A 27,382-nucleotide genomic window follows, 5' to 3' on the forward strand; every position below is an offset into this window, starting at 1 on the left:
TCAGGACAGGCAGCAAGGGATTAAAGTCAATAGCAGAGCAGTAGGTCAGGGCTGGCAGAAGAGGAACGTAGTCAGGAACAGAACCGGGCCACAACAGCACAGAGATCCAGCAGGGGACACAGGGAGGGGCCGGGAATTTGACTGGAAAGGCCGTCCAGCGGCAATTGTTGGCATGCTGGCCCTTTAAATCTCAGAAAGCCACCACGTGCATGCCCTGGGGAGAATGGGACCGCCGCAGGAGCCAGGGAAGGTAAGCACTGCTGCTGGCTTGGATGGGTACAGATAGGAACATGGGTGCGCCTGTGACCCTAGGCATGGATCACAGGAGCACCCGTGACACACCTCTTCTTTCTTCAGACCCTTGCTCCACTTCTTTACTAATGGAGATTTCTCTTCTGCTTTGAGTGCACATCTACTATGGGTTCTGATGCCGACCCTTCCAACCCAGAATGACTTAATAACTAGGCACCTGTATGCTTTTGTGTTTTCATAGTCATAGTGATAGTGCTAGTAGTAGGGTGGTGGCTGCATCTTGTGTCAGAAAGCTGCCTTTTCATATTAGTCAACTTCAGGGGTATGTATCACCATCCTTGAAGCACCATAAACAACAATATAGCACAAATTACCATGTAAAAAGAGATACCATAAGGCAACTGTGGACCCTAAGCTGTATGAAGACTGTGACCACAAATGCCCAAAACTCCAACTCTAAAAAAAAGGAAATGTGGTAATAACAGAATTACTGTTATACAGAATCAGTATTAAAACCTTGCTTTTATATCTGTGTCTTGTGAAGTTTGTACTATCATGCTGAGAAGGTACTAAATTCTATGTGGTGAATTTCAGTCAGCAGTCTGAATAGTGCTCCATTTGCTCAACTACTGGCTCTCTGCAATCCTTGCTCTGAACATGCAAAGGTTAAGGCTCGCTCACCATCAGAGCCCTATCTCTCTCACCTAGAGAACTCTGATAAACCCAATGTGCACTATTCTCATTTGCTGGTCAACCAGTTTGTATTGCTAGCTTCCTCTCAGTGCTTACATTGTTACTCTGGTTTTTAGATATTGGCTTACATTCTCCACTATTCTCCTGTTTATTCAATTTTGTAGTTTACTTGTTACTTACTCAGATTGTTGACCTCAGCTTTTTGTGTTGTTTGTCTGTCTTGTTACGTGTCTTTACTTTGGCGCTGGGAGACACCCAGTTATTGGCCAATGTTTAGGGTGCACCCAGTAAGCAGGAATGGACTATTGGAGGACTCACTGTCCTTGTCCATATCCTGCTCCTGCATATTGAACAGGACCCAATCTTACTGCATACAAGTAGATACATTATCAGACACAAGATTACTACATAGATAAGGTACCAAGGCTACCATATAAATAGAGTGTCAGAACCTAGTTTAATGCATACATATTTTACCTAATTTTGGGCTGGGTGACCATAAGAAGGATCCGCCATTGCTACACACCATAAAATTGTAGAAATGTAAATCTGAATCATCAAGCATAAATTCTGAAATCATAAACGCCACAATTTAGTGAGCAACATGTACAAAAAAATTAAAAATAAATGAAAAAAGCAAGAAGTTCTTAATTTAGTATCAGAATTAATGAGTACAGTGACACTTAGTGGCCAAAACACAGCACTGCAAGGCTCTATCAACTTTAAAACACATATACACAGTAGACCAATGACAAGTTTGGTAATACCCATAATATATCTGCAGAAATTTTAGAGGTTATTCAACTTCTCAAAGTTTCTGGCTCAATCCTTAAACAAACAAGTTAAAAAATTCACTGTTCTCCGCTCTTTCTGTCTTCAACCATCTGAATCTTTTAAAGGGAACCTGTCACCACATTTTTCGCAAGTACAGCTGGTGGCAGGTTCTCACTAGTAACTAACTAGTAACGAACCCCCTAGAAACTAACTGACACCTTTCTTTTAGCTAAAAATTGTTCCCCTCAGATTCCCATATATTCAACTTTATAATTTTACCTGGTGTCCAAGCATGTCTACAGTGAGTGGAGGAGGATGTGGCTGTCACGGGCTGAATCATGCAGCTCCTTCTCGTCCTTTCTCTGCATGCAGCAGTAGCAGTAATGTCATATGACATCATCACATGTCCTTTAGCCTCTTAACCTTAGCAAACTATACACCAAGCACACATCTTAGGAAATCACAGAAAATAATATCACATGAAATCACAGCAGCCTGCATGGAGAGGAGTAGAAGTCCATGCAGGCTGCTGTGATTGTATTATGTGTTCAGTTTGGGGTACATGGGGTACAGTTTGCTCATGTAAAGAGGCTAAAAGTACTGTGATGATGTCACTCTGGTCCCATGACATTAGGTCACGTCCCTCGACTCAAAAGATGCATAGGTACCAGACAAGTTTATAACAATTTTTTGCTAAAAGAAGGAGGTCAGATAGTTACTTGGGCTTTATAGGAACCTGTCACTAGTTGTATTTGTTAAAAATGTGGTGCCAGGCTCATTCCACAAAAAAAAAAACACTCACATGTCCAAAAAAAATAAAAACTAATTGGCTTGTAAAGTGCAGCTTGGGCTAGGAATGAAAAAAATAGAGACATGTACTTTCACTTCTAAGCTCAAAGTCAAACTGCCCCTGTGTGTTGCATGCCCAGGGTCAATTGTAGCATTTTTGCTGCATGAGGCGAAAATTGAAAATGCTGCCCCCGCCCAATGATGCTACCTCACACACTAATAGTCATGAGACAGAGACATTAGTGCCATCCAATATCTAGTACCTTACAGGTGACGATCTGCTCCATCAGGAAGAGGACTTCTTTACGATTTCTCCCGGCCATTGTTTATCTCTGCTGAATTCACAGTAAAATGTCTTCAGTTCCATGCAGCGGAGTTCGGGAATTTACTGGACAAAAACTTGAATTGCGTTTCTGTACCAATGTTTAAGCGTTCAATAGAGTGGGGACGGAATGTTCTGCATTTGGTTCTTGTAAGCTCATAAGATGACATATAGTTTGTTGGTCAATAGATAAGTCAATAACATTATCTACATTGTTAAATATAGGGATTGTATTATTATCTGACATGGTCGTTTGAAACGTGTCACCCATTTTTGCTAAAGTGATATCACTTGTTTTCATTTTTGTTATGGAATCAATAAATTTGGATATTTTTCCATTGAGCTAGTGCTTACATTTCCTTTTTTTGGATAGCCTTGGATCCGGAACAAGCAATTACTGAACAAGTCCTGCACAGCTGAGTCAACTATGTGAGGTAAGGTGGGTGAGTTACAGCACAATTTTTTTTCTTTTTGTTCATTACAATAGCCAATAGTACCAGCCCCATCCCAAAAAAGAGACACATAACTTGCCCATCTTGGGCGCAGTTTTCTCTTGGCACCTTCTTTTGTCCAGTTCTAGGTTGAAACAGGCGACAAGTGATGACAACAGGCAGCAATAGGCCCCTGCAGCCTTTGACTCGGAGTAGGTGCCTCTGTCATTCGATATTCACATGCTGTGAGATGTAGAGCACATAGTTTAAACCTTCTGTGCTATGCTATTACCCTCTACGATTTTAACAACCAAGCCTGGGAGAGCCATCCTGTTACCCACCCATGGGTATTTCTGTATTCAACTAGTGCAGACGTTCATTCTCTACAATGTGTACACCTTAGGTCTAAATTAAGGAATTATTGCAAAAATTGGAAAATTCCAAATCCTTTCAAATGCTTTCACCCAGGAGACTTTCTGGAGACCCCTGATTTCTAGCTACATGCAAAGACCGTCTCTCAGGCATGCAAGTCCAGTCTAGACCTCCAAACGGCAGCGGACATCACTCTTTTTCTGATATATATACGCTTCATGAGTTGTGGCGATCAGGTTAGCAGACACTTTTAAAACTCTGAACCTTCCCCTCTTTTATTGGTCTACATGATTGCGCTTGTTAGCCTTCCTAGCCTTAGAAAAGATTTTGAAATGCTTTAAAGGTTACAAAGCTTTCCTAATGCTGTTTTAAACTGTTTGCGACAAGCAGTTTCTAAAATGGTGTGACTTGTAGTTTTCTTTTAGAAATTAATTGTTTCTTGAATGGATTGACTGCTAACGTCCTAATAAAATAAAAGAATGTTAAAAAAAAAAATGTCAGCAGAGACAATTTTTGCTTTAAAAAAAAATTATTGATAGCTATTTGGCACTTCCATGTTAGTGGCAAGATGTGGTAACTGGTTCCCTTAGGGTCGAATGTAGGCACTAAAGTGCTGTAGGACTAGTGGAAACATAATCCACACCATAGTATGAAAAACAATATTATGATACAAAGGGAATGTGCAGATAGATATCTCAACATATAATAAATGTTTCCTATTAAAGCAGCCAATAGGACCACATCTTTTATTCCCAAACGTGCTATGGAAAGATTCAAAGTGCAGTCTGATTGGTTATTACTAAGAGCAGAAACACTCTAAACGCTTGGTCCAATGTCCGCAAGGCTGCTCGCTGAAGGTCCCGCCCCCTTCCCCGCGGATAGGCCGGCCCTTGTTACAGCGCTCTCTACCTCCCTGCGTTCTTCCGATGGAATGTGCGACGTGACGTCACGCTACGTGCACTGACGGCGGCGGTGGCGGATTTCCCGTCGTACCTTGTGTCAATTTGGAAGGCTACGGTCTATTCACGGTGGCAAAAGGGAGAGCGGTGATGACAGCGCCTCTGCTAACAAAGATGGCGGGGAAGGCCGAGAAAATATAACATCAGCCATAGGAGAGAAGAGGTAATGAAGGGTCCTTATCGGAGGCGAGTGAGACACAACAGAGAGGATGGAGATGGAGGACAGTCACAAAGCGACACAATGATGGAGCCCGAGCGGCGGAGGCTGTGTGCGTTAGATCGAGTCTGAACAAGAGCAGGGCATTGGGAGAGTGTATAGTGTAATTACAGTATTGTACTGTCACTACCGGGGAATGGAGCCGTGGAGTATCGTCCTGTATAGCGCCACAGAGGGGCAATGATGTGGCAGAGAGGGTTAATGTAAGGCAGCATAATCGCAGAGAGGGTACGTTCAGTTTTTGATGTCCAAAGCAGAAGTGGAGTGAACAAAAGAGGAGTAGTAACTCTTCTCAATATGGTCTTACCCAATATCAACCACTCCTGCTTTTGGCTTCTAAAACTGCATCTGAAACACTTAACGTGTGAATGCACCTTTAATGGGCTTCGGGGTGGGTCAATGCATCTGTGGAAATGTCCGATTGTCCCTCAAGAAATGACACCTTTAACAGCTCAGTATGAAAAAGTAATTGGATTCAGAAAATGGACTTTTGGTGAAAGTTTTTTATTTTTTTTTTTATACACAAAACCTATACAAACTTGGTATCCCCATAAGAGTAAAGATACATTCACATGAGTATGTGCTTGTCCTGGAGAGGAGGGATGAACGTTGCTCACCCCTCCCCTATCCATAGGAACTGTCGCCGCACGGTCACAAACACAGGGAAAAAGAGAGCATGCACTGTACCGCTGCTGAGTTGTCATAGCAGTCAATGGGCACGTATATATACATTGTGGGGATGTCTGTATGCCCCCCTAAAGGGGATGTGTCATTTGGCCCACACAATGAAATCCGTAAAAACCAAACCCACAGAAAATGTTTTTGTTTTTTTATCAATTTTTATGCATTTGGAATTTTTATCCAGCTTCTCAGAACATTGCACAGAATATTAAATGGTACCACTAGGAAGTACAATATGTTCCACAGATAACAAGCCCTCATATAAATAAATAGAAAAATAAATGTATGGCTCTTTGTAAGTGGGGATTAAAACAATTACAAAACTTTAAGGGGTCTTACTACCGGTAGTAACCAACACCCTAGATGCAATAACAGCAGTACAGCACCAAATGCCACCCCATAAATGGATACCAAAGTGCAACAATAACATTTACAGCAAACAATAATGGAGAGACCCCAGAGCAGATCATGACAATAATGAAGAGACCCCATAATTGAAAATAATAATAATACTGCAGAAAACTACAAATACTAGAGACCTTCAGATAAGACTCCACTCCACTATGTGTGCTGCACTGTTTGTATGCTGGTTATTTACTGCTGGGGGCGGGCTGGTTAATTACTGCTGGGGGCGGGCTGGCTAATTACTGCTGGGGGGCGGGCTGGCTAATCACTGCTGGGGGGCGGGCTGGCTAATCACTGCTGGGGGGCGGGCTGGCTAATCACTGCTGGGGGGCGGGCTGGCTAATCACTGCTGGGGGGCGGGCTGGCTAATCACTGCTGGGGGGCGGGCTGGCTAATCACTGCTGGGGGGCGGGCTGGCTAATCACTGCTGGGGGGCGGGCTGGCTAATCACTGCTGGGGGGCGGGCTGGCTAATCACTGCTGGGGGGCGGGCTGGCTAATCACTGCTGGGGGGCGGGCTGGCTAATCACTGCTGGGGGGCGGGCTGGCTAATCACTGCTGGGGGGCGGGCTGGCTAATCACTGCTGGGGGGCGGGCTGGCTAATCACTGCTGGGGGGCGGGCTGGCTAATCACTGCTGGGGGGCGGGCTGGCTAATCACTGCTGGGGGGCGGGCTGGCTAATCACTGCTGGGGGGCGGGCTGGCTAATCACTGCTGGGGGGCGGGCTGGCTAATCACTGCTGGGGGCGGGCGGGCTATTTAATGGGAAGCTGTAACCAGTGCATTTCCCACGCTAGGCTTATGCTCGGGTCAGCTTATACTTTAGTATTTATGGTATATGTATTTCAGCCAACCTTTTTGTTACACCCTGGTCTATAGAGCTGTTTAACCCCTTGTGACCAGGCCTTAAAAGGCCTTACTGACAAATTTCCATACTTATTTGTTTAAGGGCCATATTTCCTATTTTTTTGTGTGTGCAATACTGTAAACATTTGTGCTGCTTTTGTTTTTTGACACATAGCGATAGTTAAACAGTTAAAGGATCTCTTTTAATTTTTAGTTTTTTTGGGGGCAAAAAGTTTTATGTTTTCTTTTGTAATATATAGTATACCGTATATACTCGAGTATAAGTCGACCCGAATATAAGCCGAGGCCCTTATTTTACCACAAATAACTGGTAAAACTTAATGACTCGAGTATAAGCCGAGCATGGGAAATGCATTGGTCACAGCCTCCCAGTAATGTAATACCCAACGGCCTCCCCATATAATGAAATGCCCTGCAGCCTTCCCCAGTAATAAAATGCCTGATGCTGCCCTCCTCCCTGCATAAAGCCTTAAAACAGATTTTAATCTTTAATGTTTTTAGGGGAAAAAGCTATTGCTGAGGGAGAATACAGCAGATGTTAACTCTCAGTTCACATACTGTACTCACCAGGACAGCTTCTGCTCTAGCAACAGTTTTCTGGGCTTGCTTGAACAGCCAATGGTCAGCGCTATGCTGCTGATAGCTTTCCTCTGTAGTAGACTTCAAGGCTGTGTTAAAGTCTCCAATGGCGCGATCGTGGCCTGATAAAAAAAAATTCTCCTTTTGCAGTAAGGAGATGGATGGCACAGGAGGTGTGTGTGCTCTGGACACCCTTTCGATCCCATCTTCCCCCATAGTGTGAGGCTCGATTACAGCCACCTCGGACCTCCTTTCACGCTCCTGTCACACTGCTGGGCACCTGCTCCCGTAACACAGGCGCCATCCCCTTGTTCTCTTTTAGCGGTGGCACTCTGCACCTCCGCCATACTACAGACCCTGTCATGAGCGCCTAAGCCCTGCAATCATTCATCCCTCTTGTCCTTAGCGCGGGCCCGCTACAGTGCAGCCGACACGTGTTTGCTGTGTACCGGAAGCACAGAGGTGAGCAGCAAAACACTTCCCTGCTCCCTGTCTGGGGGCAACTATGGCGATGTTTTGTATAGCGTAATGGGGGATTTTTTTATTTTAACCCCTTCAGATATATCCTTCAGTGAGCTATGAATGGTGTATGGAGAGGGCTCGCGGGCCCTTTTAAAAAAAAGTCTGAAAAAATAAAATATTAATTCAAATCACCTCTCCCTAAACTAAATCAACAATTAAAATCACAAACACGTTTGGTATCGCTGTGTCCCAAAATCCCCGATCTATCAAAATATAGAAACTGTTATTGCCGGTGGTGAACCACATAATGGAGAATAGTGCCCAAATATTCGAAACGCGACTTCTATATCACTTTACATAACATTAAAAAATGTAATAAAAAGTGATCAAAAGGTTGCATAGTTTTTAAAATGGAAGCAATGAAAAAATCTTGCAAAAAATGACACCTCGGCTCCGTACACCAAAGAATTAAAACGTTATAAGCGTCAGAAGATAAACAATTTTTTTTCGTACACATTTTAATTTGTGAAAATGTATTAGCCCCTTAAAGACGACCTGTGACCCAGTAATTCGGCACTAAAACAAACCTCCGATAACGCTATCATTGTAACACTGCTACATTAGTAAGCAGCTCCTAGTGCCGAATTTCTGGGTGACAGGTCCTCTTTAAAGGAAACCTACCAGTTAGAATGGCCGGGGTAAGCTGTAAGTACCGAGCACCAGCTCAGGGTGAGCTGGTGCCGGTACTTACTTTCGTTAGTGTTATAAACCGCGGTATCGCGGTTTTAACACTTTTTAAACTTTAGAGCAGAAGGGGCTTCGGCGCTGCGTGCGCACGATCGTGCGCGCGCCTACATAGGAAATAGCGGAGATGTTGCGCGCGCACGGTCGCGCGCAGCACCGAAGCCCCTTCTGCTCTAAAGTTTAAAAAGTGTTAAAACCGCGATACTGCGGTTTATAACACTAACGAAAGTAAGCACCAGCACCAGCTCACCCTGAGCTGGTGCTCGGTACTTACAGCCTACCCCTACCATTCTAAATGGTAGGTTTCCTTTAAGGACGCAGTCTCAGTTAAGGCTCAGTCCTTTTTTTAAATTTGACCAGTGTCTCTTCCTGTGGTAATAACTTTTCAACACTTAATGATATCCCTGTGATTTTGAGACTGTTTTCTCGTGAGACATTGTAGTTTATATCAGTAGTGTCATTTTGGTGATCAGTTTCTTTTTTGGGGGGCAAAAATGCAATAATTTAGGGAAAAAAATTGAAAAAATTACATATTTCAAAGTTTCAAATGTTTTTGGTAGAAACCTTTTGCCATTGGTCTTCTTTCTAAGTTTCTAAGTGTGAGAAGGTTTCAAGTTTTAGTAGCAACTTCTGCCAGTTACCTCGGTTAGGGCAATACCCCATAGGTGGCAATAATCTTTATGGAGACACGGCAGGGCTCAGGAGGAAAGGAGCAAAATTTAGGTTTTGGAGCTCCGTTTTCACTAGATTGGTGTTGGGGGTGCCCCTGAGGTACCGATACAATAGAAACCCCCAAGTAGTGTCCCCATTATGGAAACGGCTACCCTCAAAGAATGTATGTAGGGTTGTTTGAGCGTTTTAACCCCTAAGAAGCTGGCTCAAATGTAATACAAAGTGAGTAAAGCAGAGTAAAAATTTAATTGTAATTTATCAAATATGGCATTGTAGTGACAAAAGCATTTTGCCCAACTCGTACCACTGGGGAAATACACATCAAAAATAATTCAGCGGTTTACCCCGGTTAGGCCAATACCCCATAGGCGGCAATAATCTGTAGGATGGAGACACGGCAGGGCTCAAAAGGGAATAACTTGCATTTGGATCACAGGCATCGTTCCCATTGTGCCCAGCTCCTGCCACGAGACACAAACATCCCAAAAATTCATGATCTGCGTTTTCCCGGGTACAGCAATACCCCATATGTGGCAGTAATCTACAGGCTGTGCACGTATAAGGTATGCATAGTACATCAGGATAACAACATGGTAAACTAAAAATCCAGGGATGTATGATGATTTCTGAAGCAATCTTTCATACATAGTCCTGGTTTTTCTGGGCATATCTGACAGTGATAAATGGTGTCCTTCCGAATGCCTTTTTTGGAGCACATCCTGCACCTTTTCTGTGTCTTTCTCTTCTTGGCAGTTTAAGGAACTTCTTCTGGAAAGTGCTGCCCTGGTACAATCCGTGATGTGGCCTCGCTTCCAGCAGTGCTAGCACTCCCCCCTTCCTGTTCTCCAAAAAGAAAGTTTTTTTTTATTACCACCTCTTGAAATTCCAGGAAAGTTCCCCTCTGTCCTGCAAATTGATGTAGCACATAAGAATTATTTAGTGCTATGCGTGATGTGCACGGCCATCTTCTTGTACCACTCCCTTGACTTCGCATAGCGTTGCATGGCTGAAGCACCAGGTTCGACAAGTCCACCCCACCCATGTACTTGTTATAATCTAAAATACAGTCCGGCTTGGGGGTTTTTGTACTGGTACCTCGTACTGGGACAGTGGTGGTGGTGTGCCCATGTCTTGTGGCTACTACAAGGACCTCTCTCTTGTGCTTGTACTTAACAGACAATACAGAGTCGCTGCATAGTGCCCTGCTCTTGTGCCTTTTAAGTTTTTGCCTAAGCAGTGACTTATGGAGACCTCTCTGATTTCTGCCGCATGCTACAGTATTTCTGGAAGCAAGGCACTTGAACAGGATAGTGCTGGTGTAGAAATTGTCCAGGTAGAGGTAGTAGCCCTGGTCCAGTAGTCGGGGCACCAAATCTCACACTATCTTCCCTGTAACACCCAGGACGGAGGTGGGGGTCATTCTGGGAGCACTATAGTGAAGTCCTTCCCTTCATATACCCTGAACTTGTAGGTATACCTTGATATACTTTCTCACAGCTTATACATCTTCACGCCATACCTTGGCCTCTTATTGGGCAGGTACTGGCGGAATTAAAGTCTCCCTTTGAATTGTACCAGGGACTCGTCTATGCTCACTTGTCTAGCAGGGGTATATGCCTGGGCAAACTTGACACTAAAATCATCTAATATGGGCCTGACCTTAAATTAATGATTATAACTGGGGTCATCTCTGAGTGGGCACTGTGTGTTGTCGTCTAATGCAGAAACTTATGGATGGCTTTGAAGTCCCAGGCACAGAAACCCTATCTATTTTTCATATCTCAAGTGTAAGCAGAGTTGGGATACATTGTGTTGAAAAACTCCCCCTCCTTTTTTTAGAACACCTGAAGATGAACAGAAAAAATAGAAATGTGTAGGCTATCACAAAATCCAAAAATGACGATCTATTAAAATAATTATCCCATTTGGTAATGCCATAATGGAATTTCAAAAATAAAAATCCAAATGGACGCTTAATTTGTGCAGTTTTCACCCATAAACATTTGGAATGTTTTTCTTTGGGAATTTTTAGGATTATTAAATGCTGCTACTAGGAGTTACAATTTGTTTTACTGAAAACAAACCCTCATATGGCTTGGTAAATGGCAAAAATAAAATTGTGGGTTTCTAAGTTGAAAGGGAAAAAGGGGAGAGGGTTATGGTATAATTAAGACAGTAGAGAGTTGAGCTTCTGCAGAATTTATTATGGAAGCTGCTAAAATATCTAATGATGTCTTTTCAGAGCTGCAGGAGGAACCTTAATCTACCTGTTCACACTCATGGCAGCATCTTATTCCCATCTGCGTTGTGGCTTTTATAACATTCTAGACAGTGCCAGCAATGGACTCCTTTTAGTCTTTATTGGGTCTTTATAGGGCTCCACATATCTGTGCATTGTTTTGATGTTCTTGCGTTGGATGTCGTGTGCCTGGGGATGAATAAATCCTTCAGGTCCATACAGTTGGTACTTGCTGACATGCCATTTTTCTTTACACTGGGTAATATGTGACCTACAAACAAGCATCTGTAATGTTAAAAGATTTGATCAGCTGACAAGCAACCATTTGCCTGCCCTTAGATATGGGACGGTTATATACGTGACTCTTGTTAAATGATAGTTTAGCCTTTTTACACCCAATTGTTTTGTTCCACATGTAGGAAACATTTTGGCAAACATGGCATGTGAAAAATGGAAGTGCTGCAGATGCTTCTAATTGGAGCAACCTTTCACGCTTTTAAAGCTTTTACAAAAACAAAAATCCCAGAAGTCATTTAAGTAAATGAAACCAAATAACTACCCTCTACCAAACGCACTGCTATAGTTCATGAGTTCATTGCTTCTTGGTATTATCTAGCACAGTGATGGCGAACCTTTTTGAGCCTGAGTGCCCAAACTTCAACCAAAAGCCACTTATTTATTGCAAAGTGCCAGCGCAGCAATTTAGGCAGTAATTTATTTCTCCTTGTTCATTGACAACTTTCAATCCTTCAGCCTCCTAAAGACACCAACGCAGTTGAAAGGAGGAGGGCAAATTCATCTATCATTGTAGGAAGATTCTGCAGGAAGAGTCTTTGAGTTCTGTCTGGTGAACTTCATGCTGGAGTGATGGCCTGGGTGCCCACAGAGAGCACTCCGAGTGCCGCCTCTGGCACCCGTGCCATAGGTTCGCCATCACTGATCTAGCAGCACAGTGGGGCAGATTTATAAAGTGTCTGAAAGACAGAATATTTCTTGTTGCCATGGGCATCTGTGCCATTATGTTGCGCCTTAACAGGCTTGTCTACTTTTATAAACAAATCCGCATTTGTGGTTTTGCACTTGAGTAGAGGTAATAGCTGAAGCCACTTGCCACTCTTCTCTTAGGTAGCCCCTTTCTAGTCCACATTTTGGTATTTGCAGCTGTTCACCTTTTCAGATTAGATCAGATATAGTCCATGGTCAAGAATGCTTTTTCCCCGCTAATGTCATCTAGGCTCTGGTGTGTGTTTGCAATTCCACTGCACATTCTTGCTACACTTGTTTCAAGAATAACTTCTTCCTACTAGTAAAGTCTGTGTTCTGTAAAGTCCATAGTTCACTTCTTTACAGATCAACAGTTTCTATAAAGAATGACAAAACTAACTGCCAGAAGGCACTCTGCTTTGCTCCCTCATTCTGCATTACCTGTTCACAAACTGAATGCATTGAGGTAGATTGTAGCTTTTCTTTTACTAAGGCTATATGTGTAGGCCTCAAACAATGGACTTGTGGCTCATCCGTGTCTGAGGTCTATGGGGCAGTGGAAACCAAGGCATTGTGTATAACCCCTTTGAAATAAGTGTATCAAAAATCTACGTTTGTATACATGTAGCGTTAACCCCTTCTGGTCTAAGAAATTTTAGGTCCTTAGGACAAGGCCTGATTTTTAAAATTAACATTTACCTTCTGCTTCTAACCTAGTTGTAATGTGAAGGATTTAGTTCCCTTTCATAGGAGCAACCCATTTCCCCTTTCTTTGTATCATGTCTTCTAAGTGGTCAGTGGGCATGTAATATCTTGCTTGGTGCCACTATTTGTTTCTTATACGTTAATGAGGAGCATATTAACTAAATGTACTCTTGCCTTCTTCCTTTCTTTAGTACCATGCATTCTGATATCTGAGTGCTCCAGCTTCTTTGTGGGTCTTTGGTGAACAAGACTTTTGTTTTCGCTGCTCAGAATTGATTTGGATACCAGAAATGGCAAGTAGCAGTGGAGGCAGTGGTGGTTGCAAGCCGAGCTCGAACAGCTGGTCCAAGTCACAGGAGAAGCTTCCTGTACATGTGAGTAAATGACAAATTCTGCACCATGATGTCACCTTACAGACTTGTGTACACCCAAGCCATGACTTTCAGTAACTAAGATTATGGTTATTGCTGATATTACACTACAAATCTTTCACATTGTTGGGCTACATTCACACTGCCGCATGGGGGACGTAAATACGGCCGACGTATATACGGCCGATATACTCCCCCCATAGACTGCAATGGGCGCACGGCGCCCTACAGGAACATGCGATATCCACTCTCACACAGATGACTTAAAAAAAGACTATTTTAGCTGCAAACACCTGCATTAATAGAACCTGCTTTGAGTTTTGCGACAGTCATCTTCCACATGGGACTGTAGAAACATAGACTTGTGTATGAGCCCATAGAAATACATGGGTACATGTGCTAGCTGTGGAAACAACTTTTGTGTGCAAGAGGCCTTAGAGAGAGAGGTTTCCACTTCACTATAAGCTACTGGTAATCATTTTGTAATGCTAATAAATTCATATTTTATTTTTGTTTTCATAAGGTTGAAGATGCCTTATCCTATCTGGATCAGGTGAAAATACGCTTTGGCAGTGATCCAGCTACATATAATGGATTCCTTGAAATTATGAAGGAATTTAAATCTCAGAGGTAAGCAAACTTTAGTAAAGGTTTTTTTTATTCTAACCCTTTGCCTCACAATGATGTTCCCAGAGGTCATGGCATGGTAGCAGTTGTAAGAAGAGAGCTCATGGGCTGAGCCCTCTTCATAAACATTGGTTGTTTGTTACATAACACAGCTAACACTCGCATTTGGTGCTACCGCTCATTGTGGGTGATTACCATTTAAATGCCGCCACTGGAATTTAAATGCCTGCAGCGCCTGTTCCCTACCATATTGGACCTGATAATCATGACAGGCCTGTCCAGTGACACAATGGGGGTCATTTACTAAGCGCCCGATTCACGTTTTCCCGACGTGTTACTGGAATATTTCTGATTTGCGCCGATTTCCCCTGAATTGCCCCGAGATTTTGGCGCACACAATCGGATTGTGGCGCATCGGCGCTGGCATGCACGTGACGGAAATCGGGGGCGTGGCCGAACGAAAACCCGACGGATTCGGAAAAACCACAGCATTTAAAAAAAAAAAAAAAAAAAAAAGTGTCGCATTTACCTTCACTAGGAATAGGCCGGTGAACTTGAGGGCATTTCGACGGACCTCGGGGAACTTCAGCGCAGCAGCGCCACCTGGTGGACGTTGGAGGAACTACCTTAGTGAATCCCGGTCAGACCCGAATCCACCGCAGAGAACGCGCCGCTGTGTGCCATACATACATTGTGTAGCAGTGTATGTATGGCACACTGTTCTAGACCAGTAGTAAAATCCGTATCAAAGTGTCCCAAAAACAAATTCTAACGGATATTTACGACGGTCAACCCATAACGGAAAATAGGTGATAAAAGGTCATACAGTCCCCAGAATAGTAGCATTGAAAATGTCAACTGTTCCCGCAATAAATTGCACCTTACGTGTCGCCAGAATACAGCGAAAAGGAGAATTTTTTTTGTATGAAAGATTACATTTTTTTAATCTACTAAAACAATATAACACCTATATAAATAAGGGGCCTGAAAAAAAATGGCACAAGTGTGTTTTTCTGTTGTTTGCGATGCATTTGGATTTTTTTCCCCAGCTACACCAAATACATGGCGTTTTAATATTTAACCGGTTAAGGACCGGGCCCTTTCCCGTTTTTTCATTTCCATTTTTCACTCCCCACCTTCAAAAATCTATAACTTTTTTATTTTTACACGTAAAAAGCTATGTGACGGCTCGTTTTTTGTGTAACAAATTGCACTTCATAGTGATCGCATTGAATATTCCATGCCATGTACTGGGAAGCGGGAAAAAAATTCCAAATGCAGTGAAAATGGTGAAAAACCGCATTTGTGTCGTATTCTTGTGGGCTTGGATATTACGGCTTTCACTTCACGCCACAAATGACGCATCTAATTTATTCTTTGGGTCAGTACGATTACGATTATTTTTTATTTTTACTATTTTTCAGACTCTCTAGGGTACTTTAACCCTAGGTTGTCTTATCGATCCTACCATATACTGCCATACTACAGTATGGCAGTATATGGGGATTTTACTCCTCATACATTACAATGTGCTGATAGCACATTGTAATGAATGGGTTAACCCGAAGTAGCTTCGGGTCTTCGTGAGACCCGAAGCTACCATGGTGAAGGGGATGAGGCATAATGCTCCAAAAATGAAAAAGAAACTGGCAAATTGCTTTGAAAATATTACACCTATTTTCTCCGCCTCATCAGTTTAAAAAATGGCCTGTCATTAGTTTTTTGTGAACCCATAGACTTCTATTACCTTCCGTGATCCGCATCTGTGAAAATAAAAATCTTTATCACAGACAATGATGTGGAAACACAACCCCAATGTGAAAGAGCCTTAATACTGTCTAGTCTATAACTCTGGTCAGGAAGTAAGAGTTCTCCTTTCGGAGACTGCCAATTAAGGCCACCATGTAGTTGTTTGGAGTCTTATAGCCATGGATAGTCCACTAAGGGGATTATGGGAAAATATGCGAAGTTTTCCCGGATGGGATAAGAAAAACCACTGCACTGTCTTCTCTTTAAGACACTTTTGATATATCTACCCCGGATAATTAAAATATCTCCTTTGGGAATATAGCCTTGTTAGGTACTGTTTCTTTTTGTTACATCTGCTGCCTGAATTGTTGTCCTCTGGTTATGCTTTTAATTTTCCATTTTAAATTCCTGAAGCATTGACACACCGGGTGTAATACGCCGTGTCTCCCAGCTATTCCACGAGCACCCAGACTTGATGTTGGGCTTTAATGCTTTTCTGCCCCTGGGATATAAGATTGAGCTTCCCAAGAATGGCAAACTTGTTGTTCAGACAACACTGGCTAGCCCGGTAAGTCAGAAAACTATAGTTTCTAGTTCCCCCTTATCTCCTTGAAGTACCACCACAATAAAAATGTATCATTTCCAAAGGCATCCGCTGATTCTGCTTCAAGCAACATGCCCAGCTCTCGAATCGTGGTTCCTCCTGTGCCTGAAAATTCCCATAGTGATGTGGTGGAGGAGCCTCGCCAACAGGAAAAAGAAAAGACTACAGCCCCTCCAGAATCAGACTCACTGGAGTTTCACAATGCCATTAGTTATGTTAATAAAATAAAAACCCGCTTCCTAGACCGCCCTGAAATCTATAGGTCTTTTCTGGAAATCCTGCACACTTACCAGGTAATTACCAGGTAACTCTTTTCCTGTAGTGTAGAATATAGTTCTGGTCACACTTGATTCCAGATGCTGATTTTTTTTCAACTATCTTCCTGCAGCACTACTCTAATTATATCTATATAAACATCTTAAGCATCTGCTGTATTTCCATAAATAGTTTTTTCTTATGTGGATACAATTATGTGGGTACTATTTTTTCAGTTTCTTACCTTTTTAATTTTATAAAATGGGTAAGCAAAATCATTTTATAATGAAAATATACTGGCAAAAAATATCTTCTACTGTTCTACCATGTAATATACACTGTGTACGTTTTTGTTAGAAGGATCAGTTAAATCCAAAAAGCCGCCCCTTCCGTGGAATGTCAGAAGAAGAGGTGTTTACTGAAGTAGCTAATCTTTTCCGTGGACAAGAAGATTTGCTTTCTGAATTTGGTCAGTTCCTTCCCGAGGCAAAACGATCCTTGGTAAGTTGTTTGTCTTTTTATTTTTAACCCACCCACAATTATCAAATAAAAAGTGTTTTTCCAATTTAGCAAGTTATCCCGTCTACTGGTTAGGGATAACTTCCAAATCAGTAAGCGTCCGACAGCTGGGACCACCAATCTTGAGAAAAGGTACTCTCGGCCATTAGGGAAACGGGAATTCTGTCCTCACTAATGGGTGGAGAAGCAGGCCGAGCATTTATCTGGCTACTCCATTCAATTCTATGAGAGCAGCTAAAGATTAGCGAACACTGCGTCCCATTATTGAGAAGGCATTTTTGTGCCCATAATTGCTTGGGGTCCTGTTCTCATGATCAGTGGGGCTTCCAGCTATGGAACCCTCACCCGTTAGGTAGTTATCCCCTATCCTGTGGACAAGTTGGGACAACCCCTTTAATCTTCATCTTTTTATCTTCTATAAGTTCACAGGAAATGGCGCATGTGAGCTTGGTAGCTCAAGAAAACTTGAGTATCAACGTAACCTAGAAAGTAGAAAACGCTCCAGATCTCTACTTTTACGCCCTATGTCTTGTCCTTCCAAGGTAAAATCCCAATATTTTCTGTGTTATTTATATTAAACTTGTGCTCATCAAAAAATGGTTGATCTTCACTTATCCTTCAACAGAAAAAGATGAAGATGCGAAAGTCCAAAGACCAGTCAGTGGCAAGTGTGGGCAAGTATGGTACACTTCAAGAATTCTCCTTCTTCAACAAGGTAAGTGGACACATTTTAATTGGTAATGTTTGGCATGCTTCTATTGGCTTCTATTGGCCTTATGTATACATCTTTTGTTCCAAATATAGTGTTACTTGTATTAAAGTAGCATGGATAGCAGATAGCCTTTATAACACTTAAGGGACATATACCACCAGGATGAAGGAATGTAAACCAAGCATACTGGTGTGTTCCCCTTCTGGCAGGATCTGTTATTCTTCTAATGTGTTTATGATTTTTACTGTTTATATTTATGTCAGTTCTAGGGAAAGGGGGGTGATTTGAATTTTTAGGTTTTTTTTACTATAAATTTTTTTTTAACTTTTTTTTTTATTTTTACTATTTTTCAGACTCCCTAGGGTACTTTAACCCTAGGTTGTCTGGTCGATGCTATCATATACTGCCATACTACTGTATGGCAGTATATGGGGAATTTCCTCCTCATTCATTACAATGTGCTATCAGCGACCCAGTTAAAGAAAATTTTTAAATTTTTTTTTATTATGTTTGCATACTCAGTTCATTTTATCACAACTCCGACTTCACCAAAATTGCCTCCAACTCCACACCCTTACTCCGCACTAGATCTCTGTACAAGCACTAACACTGATTCTGTGTCCTGATTGGTTAGGCTGTTTGTTCACGTGAATTCCCTCAGTGCTCTGGCCTCATGCCCTTAGCTGATGTCACAACCAGGAACTGTCCGCCTACTGGGGCTAGGAAGAAGTCAGCATGATGTAGCCATCATTGAAATTGTTGTCAAAGGCTCTCTCCAGCTGTGCTAAAACTGCTTTTTGCCAAAGAGTAACTAAGTTACTTAAGTTATCAATGAAAATGCATTCTGGAGGCACAGGCTGCGAAAAATAAATGTGAACTTTGTTCCTTGGAGAGTATATAATGTTTGCTTTTTTTTTTTACTTTAAAGGTTCGTCGAGTTTTGAAGAGCCAGGAAGTTTATGAAAATTTTCTCCGCTGCATCTCCCTTTTTAACCAGGAACTTGTATCTGGCTCTGAGCTTTTACAGCTTGTAACACCATTTTTGGGGTAATACTACAACTGTAACAATATTATTTTTATAATAATTTTATCAAAGAGGTTGTGCCACTAATTATAGCGGGTGTGTCTGATGGGACCCCAACTCTGCTTCCCTCTCCCTGGAATATGACATTTATTTTCCATTTTGTGTGGATAGGAGATTAGTGTACTTATTGGGAAAGCTCCTTTCAGGTTGATCTTTAATTTCACCAGTTTTGTTTTTTTTCCTTCAGTTTTTGTGAGCCAATACAAGGAGTGGTCAACCATAGAAAACAGGTGCAGATCTTTCCATTATACCATATCTCTATGTAGTATCACACCTGGATTTGGTTGACATTCACTGATGCAAAAGAAGTTATGAACATTCTCCGATATTGTATACACACAATATGGCACATAATGCCTCAGACATAATTTTAATATTTTGGTGTAACTGTCCACATAATCTTAGAATTTCTATTCTATACAATGAAATTGTGGAAAGCACTAGTTATGAATACATTAAATTGTTGATCCTTGCCCCTGGCATCTAAGAGCACTGTGCCAAGTACAAATGTTTTTGTAGTACAATAGTACAATATATCTAACTGTAGACCAGAGAACCTTTTATTAAATGGGGTAGCCAGTAAAACAACCATTGTTTTTCCCATTTCTCATTTGGGGCTAGCACAAGTGTCATTTCATCTATATATAGATCTTAAACCTTTTGTGATATATTGTCTTTCTCCCACAGTAAATTCCCAGAGCTTTTTGCTCAATTTAAGTCTTTCTTGGGTGTCAAGGAACTCTCGTTTGCTTCTCCTGTAACTAATGATCGTTCTAATGAAGGGATTGGCCGGGAAATTGACTACGCCTCCTGTAAACGCATTGGTTCCAGTTACAGAGCACTTCCCAAGACCTATCAGCAGCCAAAATGCAGTGGTAGGACTGCTGTCTGCAAAGAGGTATGTACACTGTAGAAGTCTACAAGAAAGCATTAGTTGGAAAACAACTCTAAAGCCTCATATTTTGGATTCCAATATATCACTGAATTGCTTCTAAATAAATTTAAAATGTATTCAATTTTCTGCAGGTGTTAAACGATACTTGGGTATCCTTTCCTGCTTGGTCTGAAGATTCTACTTTTGTCAGCTCTAAGAAGACTCCATATGAAGAGCAGCTTCACCGTTGTGAGGATGAAAGGTTTGAGGTGAGTGAAGAATGCTAAACAGGAATATTAGTGTGAAAATTCTGTTTTTGTGTAGGGTTGGTGCTTAAGTCATGTATGATTGCTATATATCTCATTGTTTCAAGCTATAGTTTAGCAAAAGGGCAGGGATTAGTAAAATAAAAAATTTTTGTACTTGCCCTGCTCGAGGAGTGCCAGGGAAATGACCATAGCGGTTTTTAAACCAAAACACTTTTATTCCTTGAAAGCCACTTTATCTTTAGGTCAGGAGCAGTGTTAAAAAGTAGACTTGATCCTTCATGGGAACAGTACGATTCTGTAGATCGAGCTTGAGTGGAGAAACTCAGGGTCATCTTGGGGAGCTCCTAAGGCATAGTACAAATTTTGCTCTGGGGCCCACAGCTTTAAGCCTTAGTTTTGTAAGTGGGTTATACTGCACATGCGCGCCAGTGGAAGACCAGTTGAAATGAGATCCACAGCAGGCATTCTGCTGAAGAAGAACGGTTTGTATAGCCAATGAGAGGAACTTAACAAGACTGGGTGCATCATGCAACAGTCTTGTCATTCCTCTCGCTGGCCCACAATGTTATAGATTTACTGAGGGTTTGGGCACATACTTTGAACATACCAATAGTTCCTCCCTGATACTTGTTAGCTATAACCTGGGCCAGGATTCTTGGCTGCTCCCTGTCCCTCCACGCCCACTTATCAAAAAATGTTGAGCGGAAAACTCCAGAAAACTGGTGTACAAGCATGTATTTTTTTTATTTATACCCTTATTAAAGGATATTTGGAGATGCAATGCACGATAGATACAGCACATAAACAGTGGTCTTGCCGGACTCCACATAAAAGGGGAAAAGTACAGAGCAGAGTACAGTTATACAGCTTGCATACTTGGTTTGCTACCGTATCTGGATAGTCTCCACAGTGTTAAGCATGTTTATCATACATGTGCGAAATGTACCATACAACAATGGGTTAGAGTAAAATTTAGCACATGCCCTTGTAACGGCAAACAAATTGAAACATAAACAGCACAAAGCACCCACCTACGCACCTGCACCATATTCCCAGCCCAGGGTCAGGCAGTCTCTAATGGTGTAACTAGATAAGGGTGAGAAAGTCCCATACATTTGAGAGTGTGGCTAGGATGGAATTAGGGAACCGCAGTAGAGTGAGAGTCAAGCCACTTGTCGTACAAGGCATGTTTATGTTTATTTTTAATGTAGGGGAAAATGAGCCATACTTTTGGCTAGAGGCAATCCCCCTTTTAAATAAAATATGCCATCAAAATTGAGCAAGATAAACCGGGGACACTTGCTTATACAAACAGGTTCTGTGACTGTGGTAATCTTATATTTGTCACAGGGGGCGTTACTAGAGTCCCCTAATGCTGTAGCCTCACATGCTGTTACACTGTGCAGGAGAACTCCCCCTTCCCAAAACACCCCCGAACTGAAGTAATTGCATGACAGCAGTTAGTTTTAGCACACAGTGGGAGGGAAAGTGTCCCTGCACACTGAAGCAGCCTAAAAGCTGCAGTATGGATGGGCTTTGGTAATGCCCCCAAGAATACTTCTCGATCATTGACATAAAGAATTATTATTGTAAGAAAATGATGACGTGCATGGATCTACGAGTAAGTGTCAATGGTTTATCATGATGGGTTTTGATGGTAGATTTCCTTAAGATCCCTTCACTGTAAAAGTGTGTTTCCAGTAGAAGATCTAATAAGATATACTACATGACATTCCAGAAATGTTTGCTCCTCATCCATTGCACCAATAGTTTATCTGCTTTTACTATTCCTCTTGCATACTTTTGTCATTCTCATTGTGCTTTGTTGTTCTTCCACAGCTGGATGTTGTCCTAGAGACTAATTTGGCAACAATCCGTGTTCTGGAGAGTGTCCAAAAGAAACTCTCTCGTATGTCGGCTGAAGATCAGGAGAAATTTCGACTAGATGACTGTTTGGGAGGCACCTCTGAGGTTATCCAGCGGAGGGCTATCTATCGTATTTATGGGGACAAGGCTCCAGATATAATAGAAAGTCTAAAAAAAAATCCAGCCACTGCAGTACCTGTGGTACTAAAGCGGTTAGTTAATTAACAAAGTTTAATACAGATTGGCACTTGTAAATGTACACATAACTACTAAAGGTCTCCCCCCACATCTCTGGATGGAGCAGATAAGGTTCAAAGAAGACTAACATTCCACTTTTAAAGCAGTTGCATTATTCAGCTGAGCGTAAATTCACTGATGAATATCATGACATTGATCACATGGCCAATTTGTGGCTTAGCCCCTTGGATGTTAAGGGGACTGAGCTGCGATGCCAAGCCAATCTGCTATATTTTGCATGCTATTGTGCCTGGAAGCTATTGAAGAGGCTAAAGTCTGATACCCCTTCCTCGCCAGTCTTTCCTTGATATTTTTTTCCTACAGCTAGGGTCCCATCAAATAACAATTTTGTATTATAACTATATGTTGCCCATTATACTTATAATTCCTCCTATTTCAATGTCATTACTTGCTACAGCAGAAATATGTGGTATAGTGGACTTATAGTGCAGATGTATAGTGGATGTAATAATTGTGTTTGTAAATTGATGAAGCAATCAGCTACAAGTCCAGCACAAAGTGATAGGTGGTAAAATAGCTTCTCTTTATTATCCAAGGGGTGAAACCATTGTCTGGAACACACAGCTAGCGTCACAGACCGACGCGTTTCGACACCACAGTGTCTTTATCAAGGTCAGACCTTTGTGCTGGACTTGTAGCTGATTCATTAATCTACGTATATGCGGTCGGGCTCCAGACCAGTCTGCGCACTCTAGTGAGAGCCGGGATCAGAGATACCTGTTGCCTGCTGGATTTTTCTGTAATAATTGTGTTTACCAACTCTGGTGTCAGGTATCTAAAGTGTAGTAGAACATGAACAAAACAGTCCCTTACAATTTGGCGTTAACTGTACTCTCTTAAACATGCCAAGTACACTTGTATGGAATATACTTGAGGTTTACAAACCACCACCAAGAAACTCCTGCCCAAGTTCCAGACCCTATGTGATTATCATTTCTGCCTCAGCTGAAGATACTCTCCCTACACTTGAGCATGAGGGTTCATCAGAACATTAACCCCATGCTACAAATCTCCATAGTACACGGCAGGTGGCAGAGTGAGTATAAAGAAGGCTCATGGGCAGAGCCCTCTGCGTACAGCACTGGTGTTTGCTGCTTATTGTTCCCGCATCGCTGTCAGAGGAATTTAAAAGCTGGCAGCACGTGGACATTGCCCTATTGGCTCAGATCCAGAATCCCTGTGATGTCATTGGGAAGTGATGATCTGTAATCATGACAGCCTGAAGTCTATATAAGGGCAAATGACCTATCTATTATGCATATGTATAACAAAGTTCCAGTCGCACATTGATACAGATGCATAGCAAAGTTGCCATATGCTGTTATATAATAGTATTGCAGTATTTGGTAGAAACAGTGAGACCCCCAAGGGTTAAAGTATTCTGGCGCAAAAATTACACTGTGCCCAGCTTCATAATTTTATTAAAAGTTATTGAACTTGGTATTTCTATGTCATACTGAGCGACACAAAAAGGAGTTATCGTCTGGATTGCAAAAGGCTTTTTCTTTTTTTTTTTTTTTTTTACATGCCAATTCCACACATGACCCTCCATCTTCATCCATCTTAGGGATGGGTGCAGTAGCTGCTGATGAGTATGAAGGCATTTCTGAATCCGAGCCAGGGCTTCTTATTTCATGAAAATGGTGCAGAACTTCTCATGATCTGTGGGGGTCTCATCACTGACTAAGGCTGGTGCCACACACACCGCTTTGTCTGCGTTTGAAATTAAATTAATTCAAAACACCAGCGGCTCGTTCCCGATCGCAGGAGTTTCCATAGAAACGCCGATGCGATTGGGCCGTGGGCCGCCCTGGTGGGCGCGGCTTTGTTTGTGTTTTCAAACGCAGACAAAGTGGTGTGTGTGGCACCAGCCTAACTTGACCTTTATATATAATAAAAACATAATAACCTAAAGTTATCTGAAGTATCCTAATGTTACCAGATTCTGATTAGCTTCTCCCATGTTCTTGGTTGTCAAATAATAGAAACTCTGCAAGTGATCTACACATGTCATGTAATCTCTTGTCACCAATTTTACAGATATTTTACTTTTTTCCATGTCAAGCAAAGAACTCAGTTCAGTTCATGCTCAGTACAAGAACTCTTCATAAATATATTCTCATACCACTGCTTTTGTGGCCCTTCCGTAGCCTAAAGAAATGTCATTCTAGTATACCAGTGTCCAAAGATTACTATTTCACCTTTACCCGTACCAGAAAAAAAACTGTTAAACACCAACAACTCCTGTTTTACAGATTGAAAGCAAAAGAGGAGGAGTGGAGGGAGGCTCAGCAAGGATTCAATAAGACTTGGCGGGAACAGTATGAGAGGGCATATCTAAAGTCTCTGGATCATCAGGCTGTCAACTTCAAGCAGAATGACACTAAGGCTCTGCGCTCAAAGAGCCTGCTCAATGAAATTGAGAGCGTCTATGATGAGGTGACATGTTTTATTGAATTTGCCGTTGTATATTTAACTGATGGTGAAATAGGGTATCCATTTAACAGAGCCTAGTTTCTGGACAGGTGGGATTACCACAAAAACAAATGTTCCAAGTGCTTGTGCTTTGCCACTCATTTTTCACTCAACAATTATTAATTACACCATTTTTTACTCACATGGAACTCTAATATATGGATTCCCATATACAAAAATGAACAGTTGGTGAATGTATGTTATTACCCACTGAGTAGGGAACTGCATCGAGTCTGTACTATCTATCTAGGTTTTAACCCTATCTTTTGCTTTGTTTTGGGGGGGACCTTATATTTTTATCTAGTACCTAATAAAAGTTAAATTTTACTCCCGAATGAACGTCAGTGAGCTCTTCACATGGAACTCTTCAGGGGAATTGTTGAGACCCCCACCTCCAGTCCAGCAGTTATCCCAATAATGCATACCTTTTTTCTTTTTAATTTTAAAGGGGTATTCCTATTTCAGGAAATTAATACTTCGTCACATGCCTGGTGCGGGTGCATGGAGAGGGCTTACGGGCCCTCTCCAATGCTGGTAAGTCTTTGTTGCATATTGCAGCAAAGGCTTACCAGTAACACCCGCGATCGGTGCCAGCAGTGTTTTCCCGCTGATCGGTGCTGGTGAAGCCGCCGGCGGCTTCAAAAAGATGACGTCATCAGGGAGTGGCGATCCGTCGCCATGGCAGCCTCAGGTCTGCCGAAGACCCGAGGTTGCTTTGTGTTAACCCATTCATTACAATGTTCTATCAGCAAAATCCCCATATATTGCCATACCATGGTGTGTGGCAGTTTATGTTAGGATCGATCAGACAACCTAGGGTTAAAGTACCCTAGGGAGTCTGAAAAAATAGTAAAAATAAAAAATTTAAAAAAGTTTTTTTTAAACCCCTTAAGGACGCAGGGTTTTTCCGCTCATTTCTCACTCTCCAACTTCAAAAATCCATAACTTTTTCATTTTTACGTGTACAGACCTGTGTGAGGGCTTATTTTGTGCGTAACAAATTTTACTTTCCCGTGATGTTTTTTATTTTAACATTTCGTGTACTGCAAAGCTGAAAATAAATTCCAAATGTGGAAAAATCAGTTTTTTCGACTTTGACTCTGCGCTCCAAATAACACGCCTACTTTATTCTTTGGTTCGGTGCGATCGTGGTGATACATAAATTTATATAGGTTTTATTGTGTTTTAATACATTTTCAAAAATCTTCTGACGCTAATAACTTTTTCATACTTTGGCGCACGGAGCTGTTTGAGGTGTCATTTTTTGCGAAATGAGCCGACGTTTTCATTGCTACCATTCTGAGGCCTGTGCGACATTTTGATCATTTTTTATTTCATTTTTTATGTGATGTAAAAAAGTGTAAAAGTCGCATTTCGGACATTTGGGCGCCATTTCCCGCCTCGGAGGTCACCGCCGGCCCTAACAGTTTTTATATTTTGATAGATCGGGCATTTTGGGACGCGGCAATGCCTAATATGTTTGTGATTTTTACTGTTTATTATGTTTTATATCAGTTCTAGGGAAAGGGGGGCGATTTGAATTTTTAATATTTTATTTTTTAAACTTTTTTTTTTCTTTTTTTTTTCCCCACTATTTCTTAGACCATCTAGGGTACAGATCGCTCCTATCATATATTGCAATACTTCTGTATTGTAATATATGGCATTTTTGCAGCACATTCATTACAATGAGCCAATGGCTCATTGTAACGAATCTGCAGAAGCCAGATAGCCTCGGGTCAACCGATCGCCGCCGGTGACAATGAAAGGGTTAAACGCCACCGGCGACTTTGCCGGTGACAATGAAAGGGTTAATATGCAAAAACCCCCACCCTTGTAATGGAAAATAGCGCCAGAAGTCGAAAATGCCACTTTTTTGCCATTTAAAAAAATTATATAAAAAGTGATCAAAAGTTCGTGCAGTCCTAAAAATGAAAACGTCATCAAAAGTCACAAAAAACGACACCTCCCAAAGCTCTGTACACCTAAGTTATTAGCGCCAGAAGATCCAAAAAATTTTTTTGTACAGACGGTTTTAATTTTTGTGAAAACATTATAAAATTTATACAAATCCCCGTAATCGTACCAACCCAAAGAATAACGTAGACATGTCATTTGGGGCGTACAGTGAAATCCGCCCACAAGAATACGGCGCAAATGCGTTTTTTTCACCAATTTGACTGCATACCATAAATACCACGATTTTGAGGTGTAATTTGTTATGCAGAAAGTAAGCCATCACACAGCTCTGTACATGGAAAAATAAAAAAGTTTCTGTATCAATTCCTCACGGTTTTCTAGATCTCTGCTTGCTGTGATTCTATAGGAAGCTTCTATGTTTATTTCCTGTGGACAGAAATCTGACCCTAGCCACACAAGTGCACGGCTCGTTATATCACACAGCTCTGATTACTCTGTGACATAACGAGCCGTGCACCTGTGTGACCATGGTCAGATTTCTGTCCACTGGAAGTAAACATAGAAGCTTTCAATAGTGACAGAAAGCAGAGATCCAGAAAATTGAGGAATTGATAAAGAATGTATATTGGAAAATTGTATAACTTTTTATAATA

At 41.7% G+C, this 27,382-nt stretch overlaps 1 protein-coding gene across 1 annotated transcript in view; it reads left to right on the plus strand.

Moving 5' to 3' along the window:
* The first annotated feature begins 4,494 nt into the window (after positions 1-4,494).
* Positions 4,495-27,382, plus strand: part of SIN3B (SIN3 transcription regulator family member B) — a 33,532-nt gene continuing 10,644 nt past the window's right edge. The window contains exons 1-13 of the mRNA XM_072156615.1: positions 4,495-4,755; positions 13,338-13,520; positions 14,041-14,147; positions 16,308-16,461; positions 16,542-16,790; positions 17,110-17,253; positions 17,694-17,813; positions 17,897-17,986; positions 18,912-19,030; positions 19,755-19,965; positions 20,094-20,210; positions 22,050-22,288; positions 24,590-24,773. Coding sequence (XP_072012716.1) covers positions 13,437-13,520; positions 14,041-14,147; positions 16,308-16,461; positions 16,542-16,790; positions 17,110-17,253; positions 17,694-17,813; positions 17,897-17,986; positions 18,912-19,030; positions 19,755-19,965; positions 20,094-20,210; positions 22,050-22,288; positions 24,590-24,773 — 1,818 coding nt within the window. The 5' untranslated portion in view covers positions 4,495-4,755; positions 13,338-13,436. The remainder of the gene's footprint in view (positions 4,756-13,337; positions 13,521-14,040; positions 14,148-16,307; positions 16,462-16,541; positions 16,791-17,109; positions 17,254-17,693; positions 17,814-17,896; positions 17,987-18,911; positions 19,031-19,754; positions 19,966-20,093; positions 20,211-22,049; positions 22,289-24,589; positions 24,774-27,382) is intronic.

The sequence above is a fragment of the Engystomops pustulosus genome, chromosome 1, assembly GCF_040894005.1.
Source record: "Engystomops pustulosus chromosome 1, aEngPut4.maternal, whole genome shotgun sequence".
NCBI lineage: Eukaryota > Metazoa > Chordata > Amphibia > Anura > Leptodactylidae > Engystomops > Engystomops pustulosus.